This window comes from Epinephelus moara, chromosome 20 (assembly GCF_006386435.1).
Source record: "Epinephelus moara isolate mb chromosome 20, YSFRI_EMoa_1.0, whole genome shotgun sequence".
In the NCBI taxonomy this organism is placed as follows: Eukaryota; Metazoa; Chordata; class Actinopteri; order Perciformes; family Serranidae; genus Epinephelus; species Epinephelus moara.
In genome coordinates, this window is record NC_065525.1 from 40,841,604 (window position 1) to 40,867,759 (window position 26,156).

Below are 26,156 nucleotides of genomic sequence, written 5' to 3' on the forward strand. Positions count from 1 at the left end.
TCTTTGTTGCCCCTCACCAGGCTGTGACTCTTCTCTGACTCATCTCCACTTTGGTCGTCTGCCTCCTCATGTTCTTTATTACAATCTATTTTCCGTCCTTCCGACAGCTGTGTCAGATGGAGCCTGTGCATCACACAACCCAGTGGCTGAGTGTGTTCTGTGGCATGATGACCCAGCATGTAGTGTTACACATTAATGAAGAGAGAGGCTGCTGACGGGAGGGAGGAATTTCATTATATGTCTTTGTTTTGTGGAATATTAACTGAGCTCATTCTCCACATCAGCTCATTAGATGTGTTTTTATCTTAAAAAAATAACCAAAATGTCTTTTTTTTCTGTCTCTTGTTTTGAAACAGAACTAAAACACATGATTGGTTGATATGGACCGGAGAGTACCTGCTGTTCTCCACTCTGTGCTGCTGTTTTGATTTTGCGGCTGTAAACACGGCGCCAGTCACAGATGGCGGCTTACCTTGCCTACCTGTTGAATTCTTCATAAGCTGACCCTGACTTTGGTAACATGACGCCATCCGGCCGTCACGAGTTTGCCTCCGCCAGACCTCTGATGGAAAGTTAAGGCATATTGGTTTTCACCGTGTCACAGAGATGCAAGCTGTCAGCCAATGGGAATCACCCAGCGCTGGCATGAATGGACGAATCAGGGATTTGATGTTGCACCTGATTCTTCACACCCACTCCCTCAGGAAAAAAGAAAACATCTATTAGGCACACACACCTGAATCGAATACAGTCTGATCCAACAGTTCTGCAGTCAGTCCTCCCACCATGTTTAAATGTTCAGTTTCTGTTGAGACTGTTTTAGGGCTGATTTGACTTTATTGAGCTGCAGTTTGTGGTTCTGTTCAACATGCAGGTACTTCTATTATTTTGTACACCTCATTTAAACCAGTGAAGGTGGAAACACCTCTCTGTTTAATGCAACACAGTTCAACAACATCACAAACTACAGACTCCACATTTTAACCTGCACTGTCCAACTAACTAAAGCTATCTCTGTGAATAAGTGATGGAGGAGCATTTTATTAGGAGAGAACATCATTGTTTGTCACATTTGTTAGATCTCGCTCCCTAAAACTGTTCGTATTGAAATTTTTAGAATTGGGGTCAGAGGTCACCTTTAGTCTCATCTCAGGAGTAAGATACTTGACATTGAGGTGAGAGGACTTAAAAGCCCTGTTTCCACCAAAAACTTTTGGTATTGTACTCTTTAGAACCAAAAGTAGCCCCCACAGACATGGCACCTAGACCCTCGATCTGTTTAGCGTTTCCACTGCAGACAGCACTCTTAAATATGGGCGGGGTTATTACTCACAGCTCTGTCCAGCTCTTGCTGTATTTCCACTTTGCCTCCCCGTACAGACTTCCTTGCTTTTTATACTGTGGTGGTTGCCGGCGGCCTGGTGCATTTCATACCATCATGACGTGTCTGATATTAATGTCCACTGACAAAGCAGCGGTATTTGATGAGTTAGGTCATTGCCCGCTGCGTCAACAACTGCCACTGCCCAGTATGTATCACACCACCGTGAACAGCAGGGTTACTTTTGTTGACAAAACGTATGATGAACTTTTTCATCATGAGGAAAACAAGACGACGAGGAGCTAAAAATAGATCTTGATAATGAAAATTAAGACGAAATCTATGTTTCATTTTCATTGATGAGACTTGATGAAATGTTAGTGGTGGACTATCAGACATTTAAACCCGAGAACGGCCATGTTTGTAATTCTCTTCATATGCAGCATGAGCGACAGGCTGGTAAACTCCAGTAAATAGTCTGCACCAGGATGTTTGGGTTGGTGCGAGTTGTGAGCTGTAATTCAGCAGTAAATAATCAGCCGTGTGTGTCTGACTGTGGATGGCGGAGCTGCTGAATGAATTTGTGGAGTTTGTTAGTTGCAGCGGTGGCTGTTAGCAGCTAGCTCTGCTCGCAGCCAGCGGCCGCTGGGCACATTAAGAGAGACTCTACTAAGGGTACAGATTTGAAGGATTCAAATGAAAGTAAAAGGTGTGACAACCAACCCCGTTCTCCCCTACTTTTTGTTACCAGTATGAAGTGAAGAGTGGTGTGCAGTAAAACAGTGGAAGAGAAACTCTGAATTTTTAGGGCTGGAAACCGAGAAAGCTTTTGAGTCTGTGCCTCACAGACAGTATTTTCTCCCACAACATCCTGCATCTGTTATCCAGTCCTATGATGTGACTATATTTAGATTAACTATTTATAACATCATAAACCTACAGACCTATTGTCTTAAAAAGCTCGGGGGAAACAAAGAGTATTTCATGTGCTGTCTGGGAGTTACTTTGAAAAACAGAAAAAGCCTGATAGGCAAAGTTCAGCTCAAACCTGCTCTGATAAAACAAAAGAAAACAGTCAGCGGCGAGGCTGCGATGACGTCCACCCGGACAGCCTTGATTCAGTTTTTTTTGTTTTGTTTTTTTTCTGGTGAGGCTGCGAGGCCATGAGAAGTGCTTATGGTCGGAGTTTGTGAAATAAGAATGGAAACACTAGATGGTGATAAATGCTATCTACACCCTCCATGTTGTGTCTTGTCTGAGTCACAGTGGGTAACTCAGGGATGGCTTTCCTCTCACCAAAGGATTTTGTTCATGGCCTTTGTTTCTGAGCTGTCACTCTTCTGTGCAAACACCTGAGCACAGAGCGGCTGCAGGTAACATCCTGCCACCTCGTACAGTAGCTGTAGCTGCTGGTCCGAGTCCTGGCACAGATCGTGTTCTGGTGCTCTCAGCTTTGGTTACAGCTCAGCTGCTGCTGTGTGTCCCTGCGCTCTTACGTCATTGTCTTATTATTACAGCATCAAGGACCGAGCATGTTTCAGCTAACAGTCATTCAAACACTGAGGCTGGTGAAGTGGTGGGGTTTATCTGAAGTTTTTGTTAGAGGAGTGTAACTTTCTGCATGTTCCTCTTCGCCTCTTTGTCTGTACTGCTGCTTAATTTAATTACAAACAAAATGGACATGCACATGACTTCAAGCTCAATGTAAAACAAGAGCAAAGGTAGGTCTTCTGATCAAGGCTGAATCACAGTATGTCATTAAACTGTTTGACTTGTTCGACAGGTCTTTGCCCTCACACCCAGAACAAAAAGTATAGCAGTACCGTCAAGGGCGTAGGTTTCCTTCCAATATTATAGGGGCACAAACACATATAAAAAAGGGTGTTGGGAGTCTTCTGACAAAAGATTTTGAGCATCAAACACTTCATTTCCTGCATCCTGGTGCCAATTTGTGCCTATTCGACATCAGTTTATGATGTAAATGTCTTTAATTTGGCAAAATAAAAGTTCTCTGCTGCTTTCATGTTTTCATAGAGGGAGGGAGATAAATAAAATATATCTTATTATAACCCACTGTGTCTCAAAAGCACACCTCAAAGTAATCACATTACTGCTGTAGCAGATTATTTTGTATATAGTTTAAAGTCTTTTATGTCAGGCATTGTATTAACACATTCTCACTCTGACCTTGTCACATGTCCACGCTTGGTCATGGACTTTCCACGTCCACATATGACGTCCAAGGTACCCTGGGTGTGTTGGTTGTTGACGTTCTGGGACACCGTGTCAACTTCAGCCTGTTACATGCATTGTGTTTCTGCACTCTGACAGATTTTGGGTAAAAATTAATTTGATATCAGTCATTTAGATACCAGAAGTGTGAGCCACATTATCCTTACATGAGAATTTTTTAACAGCATTATTATACAGAGGAACAATATCTTGAATTGTTGCCCAGCCCCAAAGCCACTGGCACTCCAGGTGACAGGTCGTGACGTCTGAGTCCACAGCTCCCTCTCATGCACCTGGCTCGTTTTCAACAACACGATGGCGGTAATGTGGCTCTGGCTCACCTCTGGCGCTCGCTGGCGGGAGGAGGAGATGCTTTTTTCAAAGAGGGGATTAACTGCAGTAAAGCCTCCTCTCCTCTCTCACTACGAACCGTCCTGTGACACGAGGCCAAGAACAAGTCATGGGACCCAACAGGGTACATCACGGCTCCAGCACCAGACCCCGGCCAACTGCGCTTTATATGCTTTGTTTTATCCCTCTTAGGCACCACGTGGGTGTTTCAACGCACCGCAGGACAATCAATGTCAGAAAATCACAATCAATTATCAGATGTAAGTGAGTGACAGCAACATGATCTGATTGTTGGAAACTCCATCCGGAGGTTCTTCAGAGAGAGACAAGCATACACTCCTACTTTTGCTAAAGACATACAGTGTGTCTTAAATGACACACTTCTGTACTAAACACTTCATATTTTCAGTGCGCTCAGTGTGACCACTGTATACTATGGGAAAATGCAGTGTACTCCTGGCGTACTCATAATGGTCTGAAAGTTGAGTGTGGAATGATGGACACTTCTCACACTTAACGATCGCCAGCTAACTATGTCAATATTAGCCTCGACATTCTTGAACAAACATGGAAGTTCTTGTACATAGTTATTTGTATGGAATTATCTTTAGTATCATTTTTTAGCTGGAGCTTGGTAATATAATGTTAGTTCCTCATCCTTCTCTCCTGCAACATGTTCGGATGCTGTCGCTCAAACAAAGTGGGTCAGGAGAGATAAGTGTTGATTAATTGAGGTTTTTTATTTGTGGTCGTCCACAATGATATTTGAAGGAACATAATGGCTGAAACAGACGCAACAATCATGATGTTTTTCCTGCCTGATAATGAGCAACTGTGGATGAAATCTGTTTCCACCACATTTATCTGTGCTTTCCCAGATTTGTATTTAGGAACATCCCTAATATGAAACCTTTTCAGAACCAATAAGATAAACTAATGAACTGGTTATCAACCTACAGATGAGGCTGTAAGTTTCAGAGGAGTTACCAACAATCATCTAACAACGCTGATGTCAATGTGACTGGATGAAATTTAAACTCAGGCACACTGTCACCCTTATTACTGACGTGTATTTAGATGTTATGGCCTGTGTCATGTTACTGTGTGAACATACTAAGTAATCAGACTCTGCCTTGCTCTCTTATGAATGGCTGCATTGTTTCAGAGTCAACAGTTCCTCTGCCTTTTACAAATAATATATTTTACACTTATTTACTACAGACTACATCCAGTGATCAGAGCTTCATCTATAAAGGGAAAAAATGTAATTTCAGGCATTTTCCTGTCTTCTGCATATTTTGTTAAAAAGCAAATGTTGCACTGACTATTCTGAGACAGCCAGCAGTGAGCAGCCTCTATAGTTTTAGTCACAGAGAGTCATTCTGCCTCCACACAGTGGACGTATTTACACAGACTCATTGAGTTTAGCCTCAGATATTCTCTGTATACGTACAGTGTTTGGTTCCTCAGTGAAGTTAACAAAAGAGCTCACATTTCATTTTGCCTCTGGTTGTCAATGTTGCCATTGATTGCCCTGTAGGGAAACGCTCCTCTCTGCATGTGACTGTAAAGATGTGCGAAGAGAAGACGTGTGAAAACGTGCAGATTTGACCCTGAAAACACTGTGTAAACTTTGTAATACAGAGATTAATAACTGGGAGATGTGTCTGAATGATGAATAAAAAGCAGCAGACCTGTTACTGTAAGTCACAGGGGGAAACTACTCCCAGCCCCTGGCCCCAGCTTGTTAAGGGGGATTCTGATTAGAGTAATCCCACAGTCATTTGAAGCAGATTTAGGTGCACTAAGGTCACACTGGCAGAGTGGTGATAACTTTGAAAGGCAATCCAAATCTCTGTCCAAATCCGTTTGATTCACTGCTGTCACTGCACTGAAGGAGAGATAATCTCATTGAGGAGGGTGTCGAGGATGAACTGGCTGAACTTCGCTAATTTTAGGAAATGTTGTGCAGGTATAGTTTTGAGAATTTGTGGAGAAGCATGAATTAGATTTGACAGCAGATGACTACAAGAATGCAACATAAGAGTGATTAGGCTTACAGCGGCGTTCGTGCAGGATTAGTTCGCTTGAATATTTCCCCCCTCACGTGCAGCTAATATGTTTTAACTGCCATCAGGTCAACATACAAGTCGCTTTACTCTCAGAGGCCTGTAATCTGGCTCAGTGCACTGAGAAGAATCATTTCCCAGAAATGGGGGTTTGAAATGTCGTCTTGAGTTCATGCATGAAGAATATTTTATCTCTGGATGTTTATATTTCTATTTTAGGTTCCTGATTGATTCAATCCATGATTATTAAGTATGATAAACAGAATAAACAAGATCTACACATGAGAATAATTCATGTTTAACAGAGCAAAAGCACAAGTTAGTCATTTTTGATATACATTGCAGGGCCGTAATCAACTATTCAACTTTGGGGGGACCATTTGCAATCGACAGCGAAATTTAACAGCTAAGGTGAACATCATCGAACATCTTCAAACAAAACTCTTACTCCCAATTTCCACCAGATGCGTGTTGGATGTGTCTGCGCTCTGGCATGGCAGTGGAGCCGATAGGATTTAATTCTAGTCAACGTGTGTGTTTCCACCGGCTGCGGCTGTGCTGCGTTCTGGCTCCGTCTCAGCTCCGGCACTCCGGAGCCCTTCAGAACAGATACGCAGGTCTTCTATTTTAAACGCTGGAGCACAATGCAGCAATTCAGCACAGAGCAGATCGTGCGGGGCAGGAAGTCATGCACAGAAACAAAATAAAACATCCGGTTAATTTTAAAAATAAAATACACAGCGTTCACGGTGGATCATATTTCCCTGCACTACACCTTGAAAACTACATAATGGGCAGAGGCAGGCCTGAAGTCAACAGGTCAGAGGTTTTCGGACGTCATTTCACCCCGTTGACACCATGGACGAGGAGATGTTAATCATGGCGGTGCACCGCAATGTCTTCCGGCGGAGCTGCACCGCACCGCACAGCAAACGCAGCTGGTGGGTGTTGACGGACAGCGGAGCATGCAGCGGATAACCAGCGCTGCCGTTCCGCAACGGACACGCATCCAGTGGAATTCTGGCGTTAGATCAGGGGGTTCTCAAAGTTTGAATGACTGAGCGCCATTTTAGGCAGCCAGCATAGAATTTAGGGCAGCAGAGGAAGAGTGTATACACTACTTTATGACATACTAACACTTTACAAAACTGTAACAGTGATATAATCTCCGTGACACAAATATAACATTCTAGTTTTCCACTTTTTAAATACATTTGAAAGTAATGAAATAAAGAGATGGTTCTGTGTTTTGCTGTGTTCACACTTTGAGTGACACAGCAACGTGCTGCAGTTTATTACTAACAGAAGCTGGTGGCATAAAATTACAGACTTTTAGAATATAAGAGTAACACACTACCACTGGTGGTAGACTTGATTAGAAAACAAGTGTCGCACACTCTGGCTCCATATGAAACCATGTGTAAGACCTTGAAACCATGTGTCGGGAGCTACAGCCAATCACATGTCATTGAAACAAATGACAACAGCTGCTACATATTCTACCATATTTCAGTTCAACGAACATTCTTTAGTTCACCATATTAAGAAATGTTAAAATACAAAAGTATTACTTATTGATAGATAGCAAAGGTCAAGGCATTGGCTCTAAATGAACATCATTATTAACTTTATTTATATATCCAATATTTAAAAGTACATCACAGAAAACATTTTAAATCATAGTCTATATTTAATCCATGGAGTGACAGGGATGTTTCCAGTGTGCAATGAAACTACAAACTGCTGTTGACGGGTGTGACTTTCTGCAAATGAAAGTTGAGCTAGCCTCAGCTTTTGCCAGCACCCCAATGACACGGTGAAGCGTCAACCAATCTCTGTGAACTGTAGAGTGCATGCAGAGGTCATGATGAGGTGAAGTGTGATGTTAAAATGGAGCTCAGACATGAAGCAAAAGCAGATACTTTTTTGACCAAATACAAACTTTAGATGACGTTCAGTTGAGGTGCTTTGTGGCGAATAGCAGACACACACAAGCCTGTGATGACGTAACCACGTTAACTGACTTGGCGATAATGTAACTGGTCACGCTGTTGTGTTGTTGTACCTTCCACAGCAGTGAAGCAACAGCTTCTGCTGGGGTACGGCAACACCACTTGGACAAACCACATGCAGTACTGCACTACACCATGATATTAAAATGAATGTTATGGTGTACTGCAGTTCTGCATGTGGTAATAATAGTAATAATGGCACAATGGCACAGTAGTAATAATAATACTAGTACTTTGTTAAAGGGATGGATCATTCGCACTGATAATATCTGATGTGATAATATCTAACGGATTGTGACTTGCAGCCTGTGCATTCTAAGGGAAGGTTAAAATGCAGTTTTTGGTGGTGGTAATTTTTCCCTCCAATCCCTTCTTTCGTCAAAGCCCCCAGATGGAAATGATAGGCTTGATAGGCCCATTGGCTGCCAAGATAATGGCTACAGACGAGTAACAGAAAACCCTTGACAGTGTAAACACACGGCTGCTATCCAAACCTCTGCTGCGTTTGGGCCGGAGCCGCCATTGACTGGCGTAATCTGCTGTGTAAATCTGCAGCTTGGCCCTGTCTGGCTGCTGTCTGGGTTCCGTGCACTTGGACAAAAGCGACGGACACCTTGCCCACTGACAAAGGGCCTGGTCCTAATCGGAGTGGACAAGGCTTGCTGATGGAGCCTTTTTGAGCAATTGAACTTGGTCAATGATTCTTAGAGGACCTAATGAAACATAAGGGACAGGCAGTTTGACTCCAACAACGGGGGCAGCACCAAAGTGTCCTGTTTCTGCCCGTCAGCTTCAGAACTGAAGTTGTGCTCTGACCTGTAATGACCTTTATGAAAGCATGTCTGTGCCGGACCTGAGAAGATTCTGATGGTGTTGACCTTGTAGGCCACATAAGTGTTGTAGATGTAGTGCCTTTCATTGTCGTGGTGGAATTCACTTTTGGCCTTTGAAGGAAAAAATGAAGTCTGATCTGGCGCCATTCTGTTGTTATGTTTTCGTCCAGGAGTGTCACGAGAATGGAGAACAGGCCTCGGTGTGTCTCCGGAGCAAACAGTTTGGGATGGAGGACATGCTGTTCTTCTTTGAAACTCTGAGGAAGGAGACTGGGTTCCTTTTAGAAAGCCCTCGGGAATGTGTATGGGAAAACCTGCGTGGGCCACTGGAATCTCCTCAAAGAGAAGGAGTACAGCACAACAGCACAGACTTCACCACGGGAGAGAGGAACTGGTCTTTGTGATCAGAAATGCCATGGAAAAAGTGTGCATTGTTCACAGCCTGACATATTTTTTTGTTCTTCTGGTCCTGTGATTCACCTACAAGGTCTTAGGCTCACTGACCTCTCCTAGCTCGCTGCCCAAAATGCCCACACAGGTCCATGACACCACATTTCATTTCCACTACGCAGCACTGCAACCAAACAATTCTGCAGTACGGCTTATTGTGCCAAAATGTGACACTGGTCAGTAAGTTTGGGAAGTTATAAAACATTTTGAGGGAGTAATGACAATCTTTTCAGTTGTGAAGATCTGACTGTGTTTGATGAAGGATGTTCGACTGTGTTCTTTAAACTTACAGGTAATCTGGTGTTCGACTAAGTCATGCAGCTTTCTTCTTTTTAGAAAGACGTTTTCAGTTGAGATCCTTTACGCCTTTTGTAATCATATTCTGCAATTATTAATAAAGTGGTTGCTTTTGCCCATGGATGGATTACACAAGGCTCAGGGGCCCAAAGTGTCAGGGGGCCACCTGGCCTTCACTAGCAAATGTTAAACAAATTAACACTGATAGACCAGGAAGAGACTCAAAAAGACCACAAAGAGACACAAAGAGATGCAAAGGAACTGCAAAGAGACACAAAACAACCACAAGGATATGCAAAATAATTATAAGGTGACAAAGAACACTAAAAAAATACATACATTACCTCAACCAAACACAGAATTACCTCAAAGAGACCTAAACGACTACAAAGAGACACAAAATTATCTTAAAGAAACATAAAATAACTTCTGGGAAACAGAAAATGACCACAAGGAGACAAACAACAACAACAAAGAGACACAAAATTACCTCAAAGACACATAAAACAACCACAAGAAGACAGAAAATACAGACACAAAATGTCTACAGAGACACGAAGCAACCACAGTGATACATGAAATGATCACAAGGTGACAAAAAAGACTAAAAAATACATAAAATTACCTCAATAAAACACAGAATTAGCACAAAGAGACTCAAATGACTGCAAAAAGACACAAAACAACCACAAGGAGGCAAAACAAGACTAAAAGAGACAGAAAAGTATTTCAAGGAGGCAAAAAAACAATCAGATACACAAACTAACAAAAGACCCCAAAATACATAGAATTACCTCAATAAACCCAAACAACTACAAAAAGATACAAAACAACCACAAGGAGACAAAATAAAAATCTATAAAGAGACACAAAATGACTAAAAAAGACACTAATTTACCTCAAAGAGACACAAAATAAACACAAGAATACACAAAAAATGATTACAACACAACAAAAAGACCCCAAAATACATTGAATTACCAAAAATAACCCAAACGTTAACTGTTTTTACTGCAGTTTGTGTTATTGTACTTGAAGCATTCTGTGGCACAACAATTTCCTTTGGGATATATAAAGTGCTATTAAATCAAAATGAGTTAATGTCAGTTATCAATATAAGAGACTGTGATTAAAAAAAATACAGATGCAAGAATGAATAAAAAAATAAATGTAAATAAAAGTGATAAATATAAATAAATGTAACTGAAAGAAATAACCATTTTGCTAAATATGAGTTGTAAAGACATTTATTGTGACGAAATGCTAACAGACTCAATAAGCTCATCAGGAAAGCTGGTTCTGTCCTGGGAGTGGAGGTGTCAGAGGCGAGGATGTGTGTATATTTTGGCAGATATTAATAATCTATTGTTTTAATACTGGGCCCAGTGAATGACCCTGACCCAGGGAACCCACTGGTTGTTCTGCTAGTGAATGTCAATTGTTGTTACTGTAATGTGAAGTATTCTCAGATACAAGATTTTCCTTCAGGATAAATAAAGTTCTATTGAATTGAATTGAAATGGACATTTCCCCTTTGCCTTTTGTACGGTTTGACCCTCGCGAGGTTACGTAGCTCACAGCGTCGTTTCCATGGAGACGGAAGTATCTCCTAGACGCGAACAGGACTTGTTCTACATGCCACCAAATACTGAAATGAACCGCATATTATCCAGATAAACAGCGAGTATGAGTATCAGCGATTATATTATAAAGTTAAAATAACTTTGTGACGTCAAAAGGGCGTTATTAAAAGTAAACGTTAAACGCAAACGAGTCGCTGACGTTTTAAAATGGACGCTAATGAGATGTTTGACACGATGATGCGGGAGCTAAATGAAAAGATCCTCTCTGATGCTGATGGAAGTGAAGAGCAGGAGAGTTTTTCTTTCCATGAAGAGACGGTGAGTAACGTTAATCTCATTTTGAGGTGACGACACTGTAATATAAAATTAAATTAACTCTTTGACAGCAAGCTAACTGTGGCTAGAAGCCTAGCAGCTAGCTTAAGTAGCCTAGCAGTTAACCCTTTATCGTGCTGTCTAACCGTTTGGTAGAAGACATTTTGAGTCACTTTATGTTAATGAAAAATGTGTTGAAGTTAATTTAACCTGACTGAACTTGTTTGGGGTTGTAATGTTAATATAATCCTCTGGGTGTCGCTGTGTCTTTGAACAGTCTGTCTCTACAGGAAGTTAGAAACATAAACATTGACAGCAGACGTGGGCTCTGTGGGGGCTGTGTGTGTGGTGGGTTTCAGAGGTAGGCATGTGTACTCGACATGTTTCAGAACCAGAGGTCTCACTGAACGGGTTTATGTAACTTAATACACAAGGTAAAATCTAATGAGGGTCCACTAAAGTGTTGATTTGGCCTTTTAAGGTAAAGGAAGTAAAGACAAGCAAATGTGACTAAAAAGGACGAAGAAATAAAACAAAACTTTTTTTGTCTAAAGCCAACCAAACTGTTGAATTCACAGTTTTTGTAAAACAAAATAAGGATGAATAGTTACTGTTGTTAATACCTTAAATTTAATGTTATTCCATTACATACATGATGAAAAAAATCTATATGATTTTTATTTTTTCACTATTTTTCAAATGTTTTCAAAGTAGGCTACTGTCATGGTAAATATCTAGAATACATCATACACCGTTACCGTGAGAGGTTATATCAACGTTTGGTAGAGGCCTGTATTTGATAACTCATGGAGTCTGTTAACATGAACATTGATTATTGTTTTATAGACCCAAGGAAAAAAAATGCAAAGAAAAAAATTCCATTGCTTTTTCTCTTAGTGAGGAAGTTATGTCAGTTTGACAGGTGGGGTTGAGCACATGTTTAACATATTTCTGCTGTGTGTTTTATATATTTCATTATGTTTTATGTTTAAGTATTTGTGTGTTTGGTTTCACCGGGCCGGGCGGCAATTAGTCAAAGGTGAAAGTTGAAAGCTGACTTCTTTACACAGCACTGTCCTGTAGGGTTGGGTACCGTTCATAATTGAACCGATACGGTTCCGGTATCTGGAATTCGGTACCGGTACCAAACGGTACCTTATTTTGGTACTTTTTAAAGTCTAAACTTCTCAGTTTCAACATTTTATTGAGAACATTTAGAAACAGTGCTGCACGTTAACTTTTGTCTGCACGTGCATTTATTTTGAAAATTCAATAAAAAGATTTAAATAGAAATAAATACAATTCCTTAAATTGGAAGTGTTCCCCCCGCCTGCCTTGCACGTTGCGTCGCAAATATTGCAGCGAGCACTGTCTCCGTCGACTGGTGTGAAGTGCAGCCAGACTTTGGACCGCTTTTGGCTCACCATTGTTGCTGAGTCTGAGGTACGAGTCATGCGCTCTCGCTCCGCCTCCACCTCAGGTACCGAAATTTGGCACGATTAATTTTAAGTGAATCGGTACTCGGTAGTACCGACGTGAATCGGTACCAAGTACAAAAAGTACCGAGTTTCGGTACCCAACCCTACTGTCCTGCAGGGCTGCCACTCACTCTAGAGAATTGGGACCAGGGGCATAAACATAGACAGTGCAGGCAGTGCGGTTGCATTGGGGCCCATAGAACTAGGGTGCCCATAGAGACAGCGTGTTGGCCAGAGAGCAGATTCTTAAATTCAGATTGCCACCTCAGAAATACTCCCATGTTCAAAGAAGAACTCGCATTTAATTTAAAGGTGGGGCCAACTGTTATATATGCTGTCATAAAGACAAACCCATCTCCATCGTGGTTTCTTTTTTGTTTTGTGAAAAGGTCAGTAGCACTCTAATGAAATTATATGTTTACATAAACTATAGAACTAAATGAAATATGTTTTCCAGCCCAACTGAAAAGTAAAAATCAAACACCCCAAAAAGTGAGATTTTGTTCCAGTTCTCAAGAAAAAGTGATAAATGCAAAGCATCAAGGAAATTAATTTGGAAGCCAAATATTAAAACACACCACCGAGGAGTAAACGGACAGTTTGGGAGTATTTTCTGCACATCAGCTGACCTACTGCAGGTCTTATTATGCCTGGTACACACTTCACAATATCAGCCCGATTCTAGCCCGACGCAGCGACGTACGGTGTCGGCATGTCTGTCATGTCTGTTGGCCAAGTCACGGCACGATTTTATGACTCCACAATCGCGTAATGTGACATAGTGTATTCTCATGACTTCTTCTTCTCATGTAACCAGCCAGTCTTTGCTTCACTTTGTCTCTAAAAGCTTATTAAATACACACGTTTGGATGTTTATGCAGATACAACAGCAGATAGAACCTCAGCTTCACTTTTAAACGTACCAAACTAACACAAACCAACTCTCTGACAGCAGGACTCAGATGATATCCCCCCATCTCTGCTCTGCTACTTTGAAGCCTCTAAAAGCAGAGCAGCAGTTTGTGAGAAGCTCATCCTCGAGGATCTTGAAGGTAAACAGCAGCACATAATGTGACTTTATACTTTTAGAGGCGTTCCTTCTCTGTGGTGAACCAGGGCACGAAATAAGCTCTTGTGTTTGGAAAATAGACACTAAATGACTCATCTAATCATCTTTCATGAATCTGTCAATTAGCTGTGCTGTATCAGTATGTACAATGAAACGACCGACAGGTGACACCGTGGCTGAGCGTGTTTCTTGTGATGATGGATGTGTTTTCTTTGAATTTCCTCTCAGCCTCCCCTCCATCACATCACACTGAGGACATGATGAACTTTCCATCTGAACTTGATGAGGACATGATGAAACTTAAAAAGCAGGTGAATGTCTCTCTGTGCAGTCCAGTGTCAGTCTTCTCTCTGTATGACACATCCAGAATATACACGTTGTGACAAACTGATCTACATTTTTATTTTCCTGATGCAGGGCATTTGTGATGAGGAGAACGAGGAGAACAACACCTCCACTGATCCCTTCGTTCTTCCTTCACCCACAGAGACAGAAGCACTTTTCACCGATGTTGTTTCAGTGTGTCCCAACAACGAAGGTACATGTTTAGAAGTATGAGGTGAAAACGCTTGACGCAGTGCAGTGTAAACCTCACAGGATCAAAAGTACAGTTTGAGTGACAGCATGATGGTAATTCAAAGTGAACAAACATGACATGTTACACACTGTAGTTAATGGCACAGGTGTGATGGATGTTGATGCTACATTACATCTCTTTCCTCTCTGTTCCTTTTTGTTCGCACTGTTGAGGCCTTGCTGAAGCTCTGATGATGTTCTGAAACTGATAGTGGTAGAACAGTTGACCACAAGAGGTCACTGTTGACTCATTTTTGTTCTCCGTTGTGACCATAGGGAGATTCAGTGATAAAGTTGTACATAATTAAACCTTTTGGACAGAGGATAAGGTTACATTTTCTAAAGGCATGACTTGATTTATAATTTCCTTAAATCCTGTCAGTGGTTGAATCTTTTTGACGATGTTTTTGTCACAAGTACGTAGTGTTTGATCTGATGGAAATACTCTAATTAAAATTATATATTCAACATTTTAAAGACTGTAACTGTTAAACCACCTGTATAGCTCTGACAATATTTGAAGCATGACATACAGTATATTCCTGCTGACTTGTCCAAGTGTTGCCGCATCATTCATTTATGATAATAGCTATATATGTTTCTGCAGACATTATTTTGAGGGTTATTTTTGTTTTCACTGCACACTGTAATCTGCAATGAAAAATGGTAAAAGGGAAGACAATGAGAGGGGGATGACAAGCTCAAGTTAAACCTATAATGGCACCACTGCAACGTTTTCCTCATTGCTTGCGTAACTGTTAATGGTGGCTTACATTTTTGTCCTTGTCACAGATGAATATGTGGACATAGAGAAGCAGTTGACGCTGCAATATGAGGCAGAGCGAAAGAAACGACACTGTGAGGAGATGAAAAAAGAGGAGCGGAGGAGACAAAGAGAAAGAGACTTCCAGGAGGAGCTGCAGAAGATAATGGAGGCAGAGAGGGTGAGTCTTACTCAGGACTTCTTCTCATAAGAATTCTTATTATACAACAGTTAGTTCCGACCGAGTAATTTGATTGGATGAGAGGCATTCTGTCCGTGAGTGCTGATATAGAGTATAACATCACTGGGACTAGTAACAGTAAAATCACTCTGCTCACAGGTGTTATAAATATAAATACAACCGTTAATTAACTGTCACACTCGCTACATTGACACAAACTGACACTAGCGTTACACCAAGAAGATGGATATTTTCCCCAAAATTACATTTGAATTAAATTATGAGTGGTTGTCAGGAGAGGACGAGGAAAAGGAAAGCCAGGACTCTTCTGTGCAGACCTCCAGGTGTGTTTGTGTAACATCAGCCGACCTCGACAAACTGGAGAGGAGCAAAAATGAAGCGAACACGGTCAGGAATTATCAATGATCATCTGATGAGGTACTGATGAGGATGAGGGAGAGTGGAAGCTGAATCCGGCCGTGCCAACATCCAGGTTTGCCAACGTTTCATCAGCCGAACTGGACGAAGTTACACAGTTGCAGATCAATGTAAATACAAAGTAGCTTGTGAGTTCCTGGCGTGTGTGCTGCGTTGCCTGGCAACAGACCGGAGGTTTTTTTTTTTTTTCGCGGCGCTACATAACATACTTAAATAATTTATTTCATCACCTTTTGTTAACATTTCCTTACTCAACATTGCTGTTTAAGCTGTTGTTGAACTGTTGTATAAAAGCAATATCACACTCGAGGTTGTGACGTTGTACTGTATATTGTCATGGCTGTAACTGTCTTCGGCATGAGGCCACAGGCCGAGTGCCTACGACCGAATCACAGCCGTGATGATATACAGTACAACATCACTCCCTCTCGTGTGATATTGCTTAAATATAGCCGATGTAGATTTTGGAAAATATTTCAGATGAGCAACTTTGTAATCCCCCTCTGTGTTGGGATTTATATCATATACATCTTACTGAAAAAAGGAAAAATAGAATCCAGTACTTCACATTTGTGTAATAACATATTCAAGATTCATGATTTTGTTAGCTATTTTCTTGTGTATTACACATATAAAAAACCCAATATGAATTACTGTTCCTCCCAGAAGAAGAAGAATCTATCTATCAAGAATAATATATGAAATAATAAAGGAAACAGACAACCTGAGGAAACTGCTGCATCACTCAGGTGCTCTTAAGAAGGAAAATGCCTCCTATACCTTTGAAGAATTCAAGTAAAGACAACAAGATAGATAGTTGATAGGCAGTGAGGCCTGTACACTGTGTGAGGAAAGATATCAGAGAGAAAATCCAGAATTTAAAAAATGTAAAATATCATAATATATACCATTATCATGTTTATTTCTTTATCCAGCTCCACCAGAAGGAACTGGAGTTGATGGGGAAGAGAGCTCAGGAGAAACTGGAACAAGAGCTTCTGTTTCAGCAGGTATGGCTCCATCCTCATGTTGTCACTTGTCACCAGATGTTCAACCTGCACAGACACAGCTGGGTGTCAGCACCCTCCCTGGTTAATGAGTTAATTCAGTGCTGGGACTTCCATGTGAAGTTATTAATCTTAATTCATCATTATTCAGAAACAGTGAGAGAATGTGGAAAAACATGAATCAGAAGTTCACTGACCTCAAACATCAGATTATTATAATCTACTCTGAGAGGTCGTAGCTCCGACTTCCTCTGCAGGTGTCGAGGCTTTGGGCTGTTTATGTGTTTATTGGTTTATGTTCTCATAATGAAATGTTTCTAATGAGATGAGACAACCTGCTTTGTTCTGACTCTCCTGTCTGTCTTCCCTAATTAGGAACTGATCAGCAACTTACAGAGACGAGTGGAGGAAGAGAGGAAGATGAGAGAGGAGGAGCAGAAGAGAATAAAGGATGAAGAGGACAAGAGGAGAAGGGAAGAGGAGAAAATTAAGATGGAGGCAGAGAGGAAAAGAATGGATAAAGAAAGAAAAATAGAGGAGATGAAACTTAAAAAAGAGGAAGACCAAAAGAGGAGAATGGAGAGGGAGGAACAGAGGAAGAGGGAAGAAGAGAAACTTAAGATGGAGGCAGTGAGGAAAAGAATGGAGGAAGAGATGAGGAAGGAAGAGGAAGAGAGAAAGATAGAAGAGATGAAACTTAAAGAGGAAGAGGAGAAGAGGAGAATGGAGAGGGAGGAAAAGAGGATGAAAGAAGAGGAGCAGAAGAGGATGAAGGACGAAGAGGACAAAATGATAAGGGAAGAGGAGACAAAAAAGATGGAGGCAGAGAGGAAAAGAATGGAGGAAGAAAGAAAAATAGAAGAGATGAAGCGTAAAAATGAGGAGGAGAAAAAGAGGAAAATGGAGATGGAGGAAATGAGGAAGATGAGGGAAGGGGAGCAGAAGAGGATGAAGGATGAAAAGGACAGGAGAAGGGAAGAGGAGACAAAAAAGATGGAGGCAGAGAGGAAAAAAATGGAGGAAGAGATGAGGAGGAAGAAAGAGGAAGAGAGAAAGATAGAAGAGATGAAATGTAAAAATGAGGAAAGGAGGAGAATGGAGGAGGAAAGACACAAGATAATATTGGAAAAAAAGCAGCTGGAGGATGAAATCAGAATGATGGAGGAAGAAGAGAGAAAAAAGAAAGAAGAGGCAGAGAGGAGAGAGAGGAAAGAGGAGGAGGAAAGAAAAGAGTTGAAGGAGTCAAGGAAGAAGATGGAGAGAGATAAGAGAAAACTGGAGGAAGAAATTAGCCTGAAGAAAAAAGAGGAGGAAGAGAGAAAAAAGAAGGAAGAGGAAAATGTGAGAATAGAGAAGGAGATGGAGGAGGAGGAGGTGGACGAAAACAAGAAAGAGGTGAACAAAAAGACAGAGGAAGGAGGAAGACTCAAAGAGGAGAGCAAAGAGAGAATGGTGCAGGAAAAGGAGGTGAAGGTGGAGGATGAAGAAAACAGCCTGATGGATGAAAATGAGAAAAAGAATAAAGATAAAACAGAAAACACTTTGGCCTCACAGCGAGGAGACGGCACCAGCTGGACCTCCTCCAGCTCTTTACACAGTGAGTCCACAACCAGTCCCACCAGTACTGAAACCAGACCACCACAACATGACCCAGAGGAGAACATCAGTCAGACCTCCACAGATCAAACTGTGGACTCCACTGTGTCTGTGTTTTCAACCGTGTGTCTCCCAGAGCACACAGAAAGGAAGAGGCTGTCATGGATGAGAGACTGTGTCCCCTGGTCCAAACTGTCCCTCCGGAACAGGAGGAAGCAGAAAGGTTCTGTCCGGGGTCGGAGAGGGCCGAGAGGAGCTGCTGAGGCCGGCAGTCTGCCTCCTCTCTGTCCACACTCTCTGCTGCGGGCCACAGGCTGGAAATCCCTGCAGGAGGTAAGATTACCACAAATACTCCACCATGACACAGACACATTTACAGAACTGTTTATAAAGGATGAAGCTGTTTGAACACGTTTAACCATGAGAGTGCTGGAGCTTTAGGTCGAATCCCTCAGACATAAAGGCCAGGTCAGACAAAAGACTCACGACAAGACGAGTTGACACACACAACTACTATTAACACTCCATTCTGCAACATTGTAAAAAGCTGCCATTTTGTGGCTGGATATAATTTGTAGCTTCTTAAACAAAACCAGCATCAGATGGACTGTATTCATAATTAGTACGCCACAATAATATAAATAACCAGCGCCAATTCATCAGTCAATGATAGTGTGTGTGTGGGCGGGACATAAGCACATACAGCGAGCAGTCACTATGGAAAATTCTCTGAAACAGCACTGACACATGAACTGTAATCTCTACTTTAAAACTCTGAAATCCTGTTTAGGTGGCTTAGTAGACATTCACCCACCAGAGCTATCAGATAGCAGGCACATCATGAGATATGTTAGAAAATTAAATAACTTTAAATAAAAAAAAACGACGTGGAATAAATGACAACTGTAAACCAACTGTGTTTGAAGTTACAGTAAGTGGCGAGGTGTCCTGTAGGTTTAATCTTGTAGTCAGGGAAACAGTTTAGTTAATAAACAACTTTTTAGGTTACAGTTTTGCTAACTTATCTGATCAGTGATGAGACTCAGAGGGCAGAGTTTCTGCAGATACAGACAAAACACTTTTATCAGGTCATAAGTGATGATTCAGAGGAATTACCTTGTGTACGTTTTTTTTTTTTTATGAAATCCTGTATAGTATACCTTTAACCCTATGGGCCCGAACAACGCATAGTGTGTTTCTCCCTGTCTATCTACATTTGTAGTCCGGCTTTCAAGATGCAAATATCTCCATATTGTCCAGTTGACACTCCATCAAACTTTGTATGACAAGACCAGCGAACTTCACCTTTGCGCACCCAGACAACTGTAGCCTAATTATGCATGCTGACAGGGCTGTAGTCACCATATACATATCTGATTCCAGAGAGTCTCCCCTCTTCATATATGGCAGAATATGTCAACTTCCAACTTGCTGTGGTAAGATACATGTAAAAATGTAAGAATTTAGTGACACAGATTTGTTTTTTTTCATTGATATAAAAATTAATATAAAATACAGGCACATAGAAGGACATGGAATGATGGCAAATCTGGTTAGCCCAGATTGTCCTGAAAAAAATATAGCATGTGTATGTAGCCTTTATAATGACTGTGATATGAGCTTAAAAGTAAAGGCAGTAAAAATATCCCAAAAAGGCCTAGGGCCCAAAAGGTTAAAGTAAAAAGAATAAAGTCTTGACGATAGCGCTCCTGGGGACGGGGGAGATGTTGCAAACTCACCTGGAGGCATACATCATATTGCATGTCTACAGTGTTTATGTACTTACCCTCAGTGCCACAGGGGGGAGACAACGGTTCTGGACTCCAGCTTTAGAGTGGTTGCACTGAAAAAGCAGTAATCCATTTCTGACTGGTCCTAATATGATATTTGATATGATAATGACATATCTCTGTCATGTCACACACGCCAGCTTAACCTCTCAAAATCCAGACAAACCTCTGAGCCTTGAAACATCTTCACCTCTGTTCCAGGTGACCACAGTGACCCTGGAGGACTTACCTGGCTGTAACTTATCCACTCTCACTCAGTGTTCTCAGCTTCGGTCCCTCACGCTCAGACGCTGTGGCCTCAGATCTCTGGACGGCATCAAGCAGTTACCACAACTCTGCTACATCGACGTACAGGTGGATTTTCAGTCCATATATAATGACTTTATTTTCTTAGTGTCTCTTGTTTTTCAAGGGAAGTTAAATAATCCATGATCTTTACTTCCAGCTGTTTTGTGCTGTTGTATGGTTGGATTATTGTTAATTAAATATCATTATCTCTTTATTCTGAAAGTAAAAATCAATACAGGCATGTTTTGTTGTGTCCTAAAGTCTTCTGTTTTGTCACAGGAAAATGACATCTCATCTGTCGACTGTGAAAATATGACCAGTTTACGGGTTCTTCATCTCAGCCACAACAAGCTGACGTCCATCCACGGTTTAACTGGTGCTGAAAATTTGGATGTTCTGGACCTCGCACACAACTCCATCACTCGCATTGGTGAGAATTGAAAAATTATAACCTTGTGAAATATAATTGTGATGTTTGGAATATGATTGAATAAGATTGTTGCCATTATAACAAGATTGTGTCAGATCTGAGATCTCAAACTGTTTGTAGTTTGATTATTGTCTGTGTGATGTGTGTGTGTGGCAGTTTGAGATGTTTGTGAAATACTCCACAAGAGGGCAGCAGCTCTCTTCTGATGTAGCTCCTGGACTTCACTGACTTTACTACAATATGCATTGAAGAGTAATTTATTTACTGAGGTGATCTTGAGCTGAGGCTGAAGTCATAAATAGATATTGGCCAGGCGAGAGGTTAAACGCATTGAATCATATATTCAGCTGCTGTAATATTGTGTTGTGACTCACCTCTGAAACTGAATCTCATAGGAGGGAACTTTTGGACCGTCTCATTTTAGATTACGTTTTTTAGACCTGCTCATGCTTTGTTTACTGCTCATATGTAGACTCACCCTGTGCTGTTTTCCAATCTGAATAAATACCTTCTCATTTTCCCGTCTCGTCTCCAGCTGGTCTGGAGTCTGTGAGGAGACTGCAGAGGTTGTCAGTAGATCACAACCAGCTGATCAGCACCAAAGGACTGAGGGACATTTACACTCTCCTGCACCTGAACCTCTCACACAACCACCTGGCAGCTGTGGAGGGGCTGGAAAACAGCGCTCTGCTCCACACACTGGACCTGAGAGCCAACAGCCTGACGGAGGTACAAACAAACAAACAAATGTACAAACAAACAGCTGCAGCTGATTACTGAAAGAACTGCTTCTGATGTCACTGTTCAGTGTTCAGAAGTCACTTGAGACGGTGGGTCACTGCTGCTGCTCAGCATGCACGATACCAGGGCCCTGTCACTTGTAGAACTCAATGAAAGGGAACTAACTGATGTTATGAGTTACATCACAGTTACACTAGTCAAAATGTCTTCCATGAGAATACGCTGTAAGAGACAGCTGGAGAGAATGTCCAGTTACTGAAGCTTATCTTGGTCTTTCTTTGGTAACTCAGTGGTAACTGCTTGATGAGAGTACATGCAAAATAAAAGTACATACAAACAAAAGTAATTATTATAATAACATATATAGCTTCAGTATTTCTGAATGCACCCTTTGATCACAGCGGAACTTAACTTGTGGCCGACACTGATGTCTGCCAACACAGCAGGACTAAAACAGCTGACAGTGATGGACGAGGTCATTTAGGTGTAGCTGAACCAGCAGCAGCACAAAGTTAGTCTAACCCCACAGTGTGACCAGTGTTCACTGACAGCTGCACCCTGTTTTCCCATCAGCCCCCGAATCTGAACAACCAGGTTCTCCTCAGAGAGCTGCATCTCGACGACAACAGCATCTCCTCCCTGCAGAGCCTCACTGCGTGCTGGCTTCCACTCATGCTACATCTCTCTGTGGCCCAAAACAGGTTCAGTCCTCCAGTCTGACTCCATGTCTGTCTTTGCATCAGACCTGAATGTGATAGAAACACAGATGAGAAAATAACACAAACTGTAATCCTTTTTTTAACATCAACTTTTATATTGAATTAAGATAAAGTGTGTCCATAAAAATGGGTTCTAATTTGTCTCTCCGTGTGTCCTAGAATTACCCAGCTGCCCTCCATGTCTGATTCTGTGTCCCTCACAAATCTGGATCTTCGATTCAACTGCATGTCAGGTAACAGATTGTCTTCATTAAACAGATGATATAAATCCTATAGACCCTTTTTGTGTTTGTAAACAGTGATGACATATTTTGTGGGCGGAGCTGAACTGGTGGCAGAAAGGGACAGTAGTAGTGTCGGTGTGAGCGCCAGATAAAACGTAAAAAGCATTACAACGTTTATATTTCTAAACTGATTGCAATGAGCCATTTTTGTAGCTTTGAGTTCAAGACCTACATGTAGTAGAAAAAAATTGTCTCCAGTTAATTATAATCTCAATATTTAGGCTGTAATCACTGCTGGACACTCAGTAGAGGAGTTTGTGTTCAGTTTATATGAACTGAATTAATGTTGTGGTGACAGATATTCTGCCATTATAAGGAACTGTAAAAACTTGTGTTTGTCAACCATGGATTTGTCTTATTGTTCTTAATTAATTGTTGTAGAGACGTCCAACTAAAAGGCCAACGTGACAACGGCCGAAAATCTTCGTCTACCTTGTGTTAAAACCCAGCGTCTGTACAAAACAATAACTCAAGCCATCCAAATCTCATGATGCACACAGTTTTGTACTTTTCCGTCATGTCCAGGATGTGTAATACCGAGATTTACTGTATCAAATGATTTTTGTTCATGAACTTCTTTTCATTGTTTAATGTATTGTAGAACAATGTAAATACTGCTGCCACCAGGTGGATTTAAATAAAGGCCCAAATATTATTTCATGCTCTAACTGTCGGGCTCTATGAATTACATATGTGAATATTATGTAGGTTGTTTGTTTACATCAAATTATAGCAACTGCAAAGGTCTTTGTTTAGTTTCAAACGGCGTCCTCAGTGAAAGTTTTCTATAAAAGCAAAGGTTATATTTTTCTGTATTCCTTTTCTGACATCCAACGCCACAACAAGACATTTTTATTCTGCCGCTGTATTTCTGCACCATGATGTGCACGCAACCGCTGTGACGTAACTGTGACGTTCACTCCAAATTGGTCTATTTAATCACCATAAATGCTCACCAACCTCTGCTATGTGTGTAATGTGGACCAGTTTAAAACCTGGTGGTGTTTCAGCTTCTGTCTGCTGACTCCATCTTTCCAGTGTCCCACTCAGCTACACATTAATTTCACTTAACAAAAGACGATACAATAGCTCTAAATTTACCTGCACCACACCTTCAGTCATAAACACTCATGACTCTATTTTCTATGATGCTGCAGTGTTTATGCTGCCTGTCCAAGTGCAGTATATGACTCCATGGAAATAAGACGCATTAGTCCACAAGTCTCAGAAACACATCTCTGTTTCTTTCATCAAGTTGATGTAGCTCTGCATAACCAGATGAGACACGAGTGAAAGTGAGGAATAGACTGAGAAATAGACACTGACAAGGCGGAGTTGCTTTTCTCTCTCAGAGATCCAGAACGTGTGTGAGAGTCTGGAGGGATGTCAGTTCCTGCGAGAGGTCCACCTCACGGGGAATCCTCTTCAGCAGGAGACGGGCTGGAGGTAAGGTGATGGCTGGATGGAAGAGTTAAAGCAAATCACATGGGCTACTCTTTTTCTAGGATCTAAATTCAACTGATGATGCATCTGCTTTTTAGACCAGGCTGTGCTATTAGAGAGACATATTTTTCCTGACATTGATGGACGAGTAGATAGGAGAGGAAAGTAGCTAAAGTTAGCTAACCATAGCTAGTGACGTTAGCCTGACAGCGTTTCACCTGACCTCTGGAAACAGTTGACCTAGTAGGAAGAAAACTGTAGCTAAAGATAGCTAAAGTTAGCTAGTAATGTTATCCTGACAGCGTTCCACCAGACCTCACTTCCTGCCCTCCATCTGTGTCACATGATGGCAAAAAAGCCTCTGGAGAGAATGGCTCAATGGCTGATACACTCTGCAGCTCACACCAAAACAATCTAGTAGTAGCACCGTATGAAGAAAAATATGTTTATTTGTTTTTGGGGTGAACTGTCCCTTTAATTTGATTTGCAGGTGCCCTGTACTCTGTAAATTTCTGGACGCCTGTTCACCTCGAACTTTAGCACCTTCTCCTCTGCCGTACCTGCCACACAGTTTCATATCAATATCGTGTAATCAGAAATTTCCGTCGTTCTTTCTGTAAATTCTTTGGACAGAAGTTTCAGTTTCAGCTTCCTTTGCTCTGAAATATCACTCGCCGTGTTGATGTTCAAAGGAACATACCAGTGAAAAGCTAGTATTTCTTTATCACAGATTCGGTCTACTGGCTCGGGTAGTCTAAACATTCCAGCAGAACACAGGCCTTCCTGTTCACTTCCCAGGATTAGCACTGTGATCCGCGTCCGCTATTAGATTACTGCGACGTGCCACCGACATCTGCGCTTACGTACGCTGCACTAAGTGCTCGTAATTCCCCAAATATTGATACAACGGAAAAATCAATTATCCTCTCAGTGTCAATTTGCTCATTCACTTAACGTGCCTAAATATTTTACCCGAGTTGAGACAGTTGCAGTGAGTTTATGTGAAAAATATGCAATGACCACTCATACTCTTCGTGCTTGTATTGGTCTGTCATGGGCTATGATGTCAGCTGTTACATGTTCATAAAGTTGTTTGGCTCCTCAGAGCTCCTCACACCCATTTAGTAACACCAAAATATGAAAAACTATACTTCAGTTGCCCCTCCAAACAGCCCCGAATGTTTCAGCCTTGAAAATGACTTCATAACATCATAACTGAGAAGGGCTGAGTGTCGTAAAATATTTTATACTACTGACCAGTTGGTTCAAAAATATGGACATTTTTTATGTTCATACATTTTCTTGCTCGGTGGGTTATTCCCAAAAACATGGGTTACCTGTGGACATTTTCCCGTCTTAAGCCTTAACTGAAACATTACCTTAATATTTCATTGAACTTTACATAACCTCCAATGCCAACAGTGGAATTAACCCTCTGTATTTCCACTCTCATGCCCTGGCCCTTTCATCCTGAGCCAGTGATAACACCAGCTAAATTAAAGGACCAAAAGGCGAGCGCTGGGAATTACCCTCCCTGTAGGCAGCCCCTGATCCAGGAGACGTGGAAGAAGAAAACACTGCGCCTGATTAATCAGGGCCACTTTAAGAGCATGTGGTTCGGAGGAAGTCTTCACTAAATGAAATACGGACTTGTGCTCGTACGGGCTGGAGAAGGAGGACGAAGGAATGTGAGCCAAGAACAGTGTTTCCCTCAGAAAGGAGGGTGAAATTTATATCAGTTTAGGAAAGGTTCAGGTTGAAGTCCAAGTATAGTCGCTGTAGATAAAGCTGTAAGGAGAGAAAGAGATTCATGGCATCTGAACTGTGATGCTCTCGCCTTCTTTTAACCATCTGGAAATAGAGTTCCCACGTGTGGCTACGGAGATGTTG

At 41.5% G+C, this 26,156-nt stretch overlaps 1 protein-coding gene across 3 annotated transcripts in view; it reads left to right on the top strand.

Annotated features, from left to right (window-relative positions):
• The first annotated feature begins 11,155 nt into the window (after positions 1 to 11,155).
• Positions 11,156 to 26,156, top strand: part of lrriq1 (leucine-rich repeats and IQ motif containing 1) — a 53,049-nt gene continuing 38,048 nt past the window's right edge. The window contains exons 1-13 of one of the 3 annotated variants that reach the window (XM_050072478.1): positions 11,156 to 11,466; positions 13,894 to 13,993; positions 14,239 to 14,321; positions 14,428 to 14,548; positions 15,379 to 15,530; positions 16,904 to 16,978; positions 17,351 to 18,904; positions 20,563 to 20,715; positions 20,929 to 21,079; positions 21,615 to 21,808; positions 22,394 to 22,521; positions 22,699 to 22,772; positions 24,176 to 24,269. In XM_050072478.1, the coding sequence (XP_049928435.1) occupies positions 11,356 to 11,466; positions 13,894 to 13,993; positions 14,239 to 14,321; positions 14,428 to 14,548; positions 15,379 to 15,530; positions 16,904 to 16,978; positions 17,351 to 18,904; positions 20,563 to 20,715; positions 20,929 to 21,079; positions 21,615 to 21,808; positions 22,394 to 22,521; positions 22,699 to 22,772; positions 24,176 to 24,269 (2,990 nt within the window). In that variant the 5' untranslated portion in view covers positions 11,156 to 11,355. Of the gene's footprint in view, positions 11,467 to 11,784; positions 11,825 to 13,893; positions 13,994 to 14,238; positions 14,322 to 14,427; positions 14,549 to 15,378; positions 15,531 to 16,903; positions 16,979 to 17,350; positions 18,905 to 20,562; positions 20,716 to 20,928; positions 21,080 to 21,614; positions 21,809 to 22,393; positions 22,522 to 22,698; positions 22,773 to 24,175; positions 24,270 to 26,156 lie in introns of those variants that run through there. The other 2 variants (XM_050072479.1, XM_050072480.1) reach the window with 2 other exon arrangements.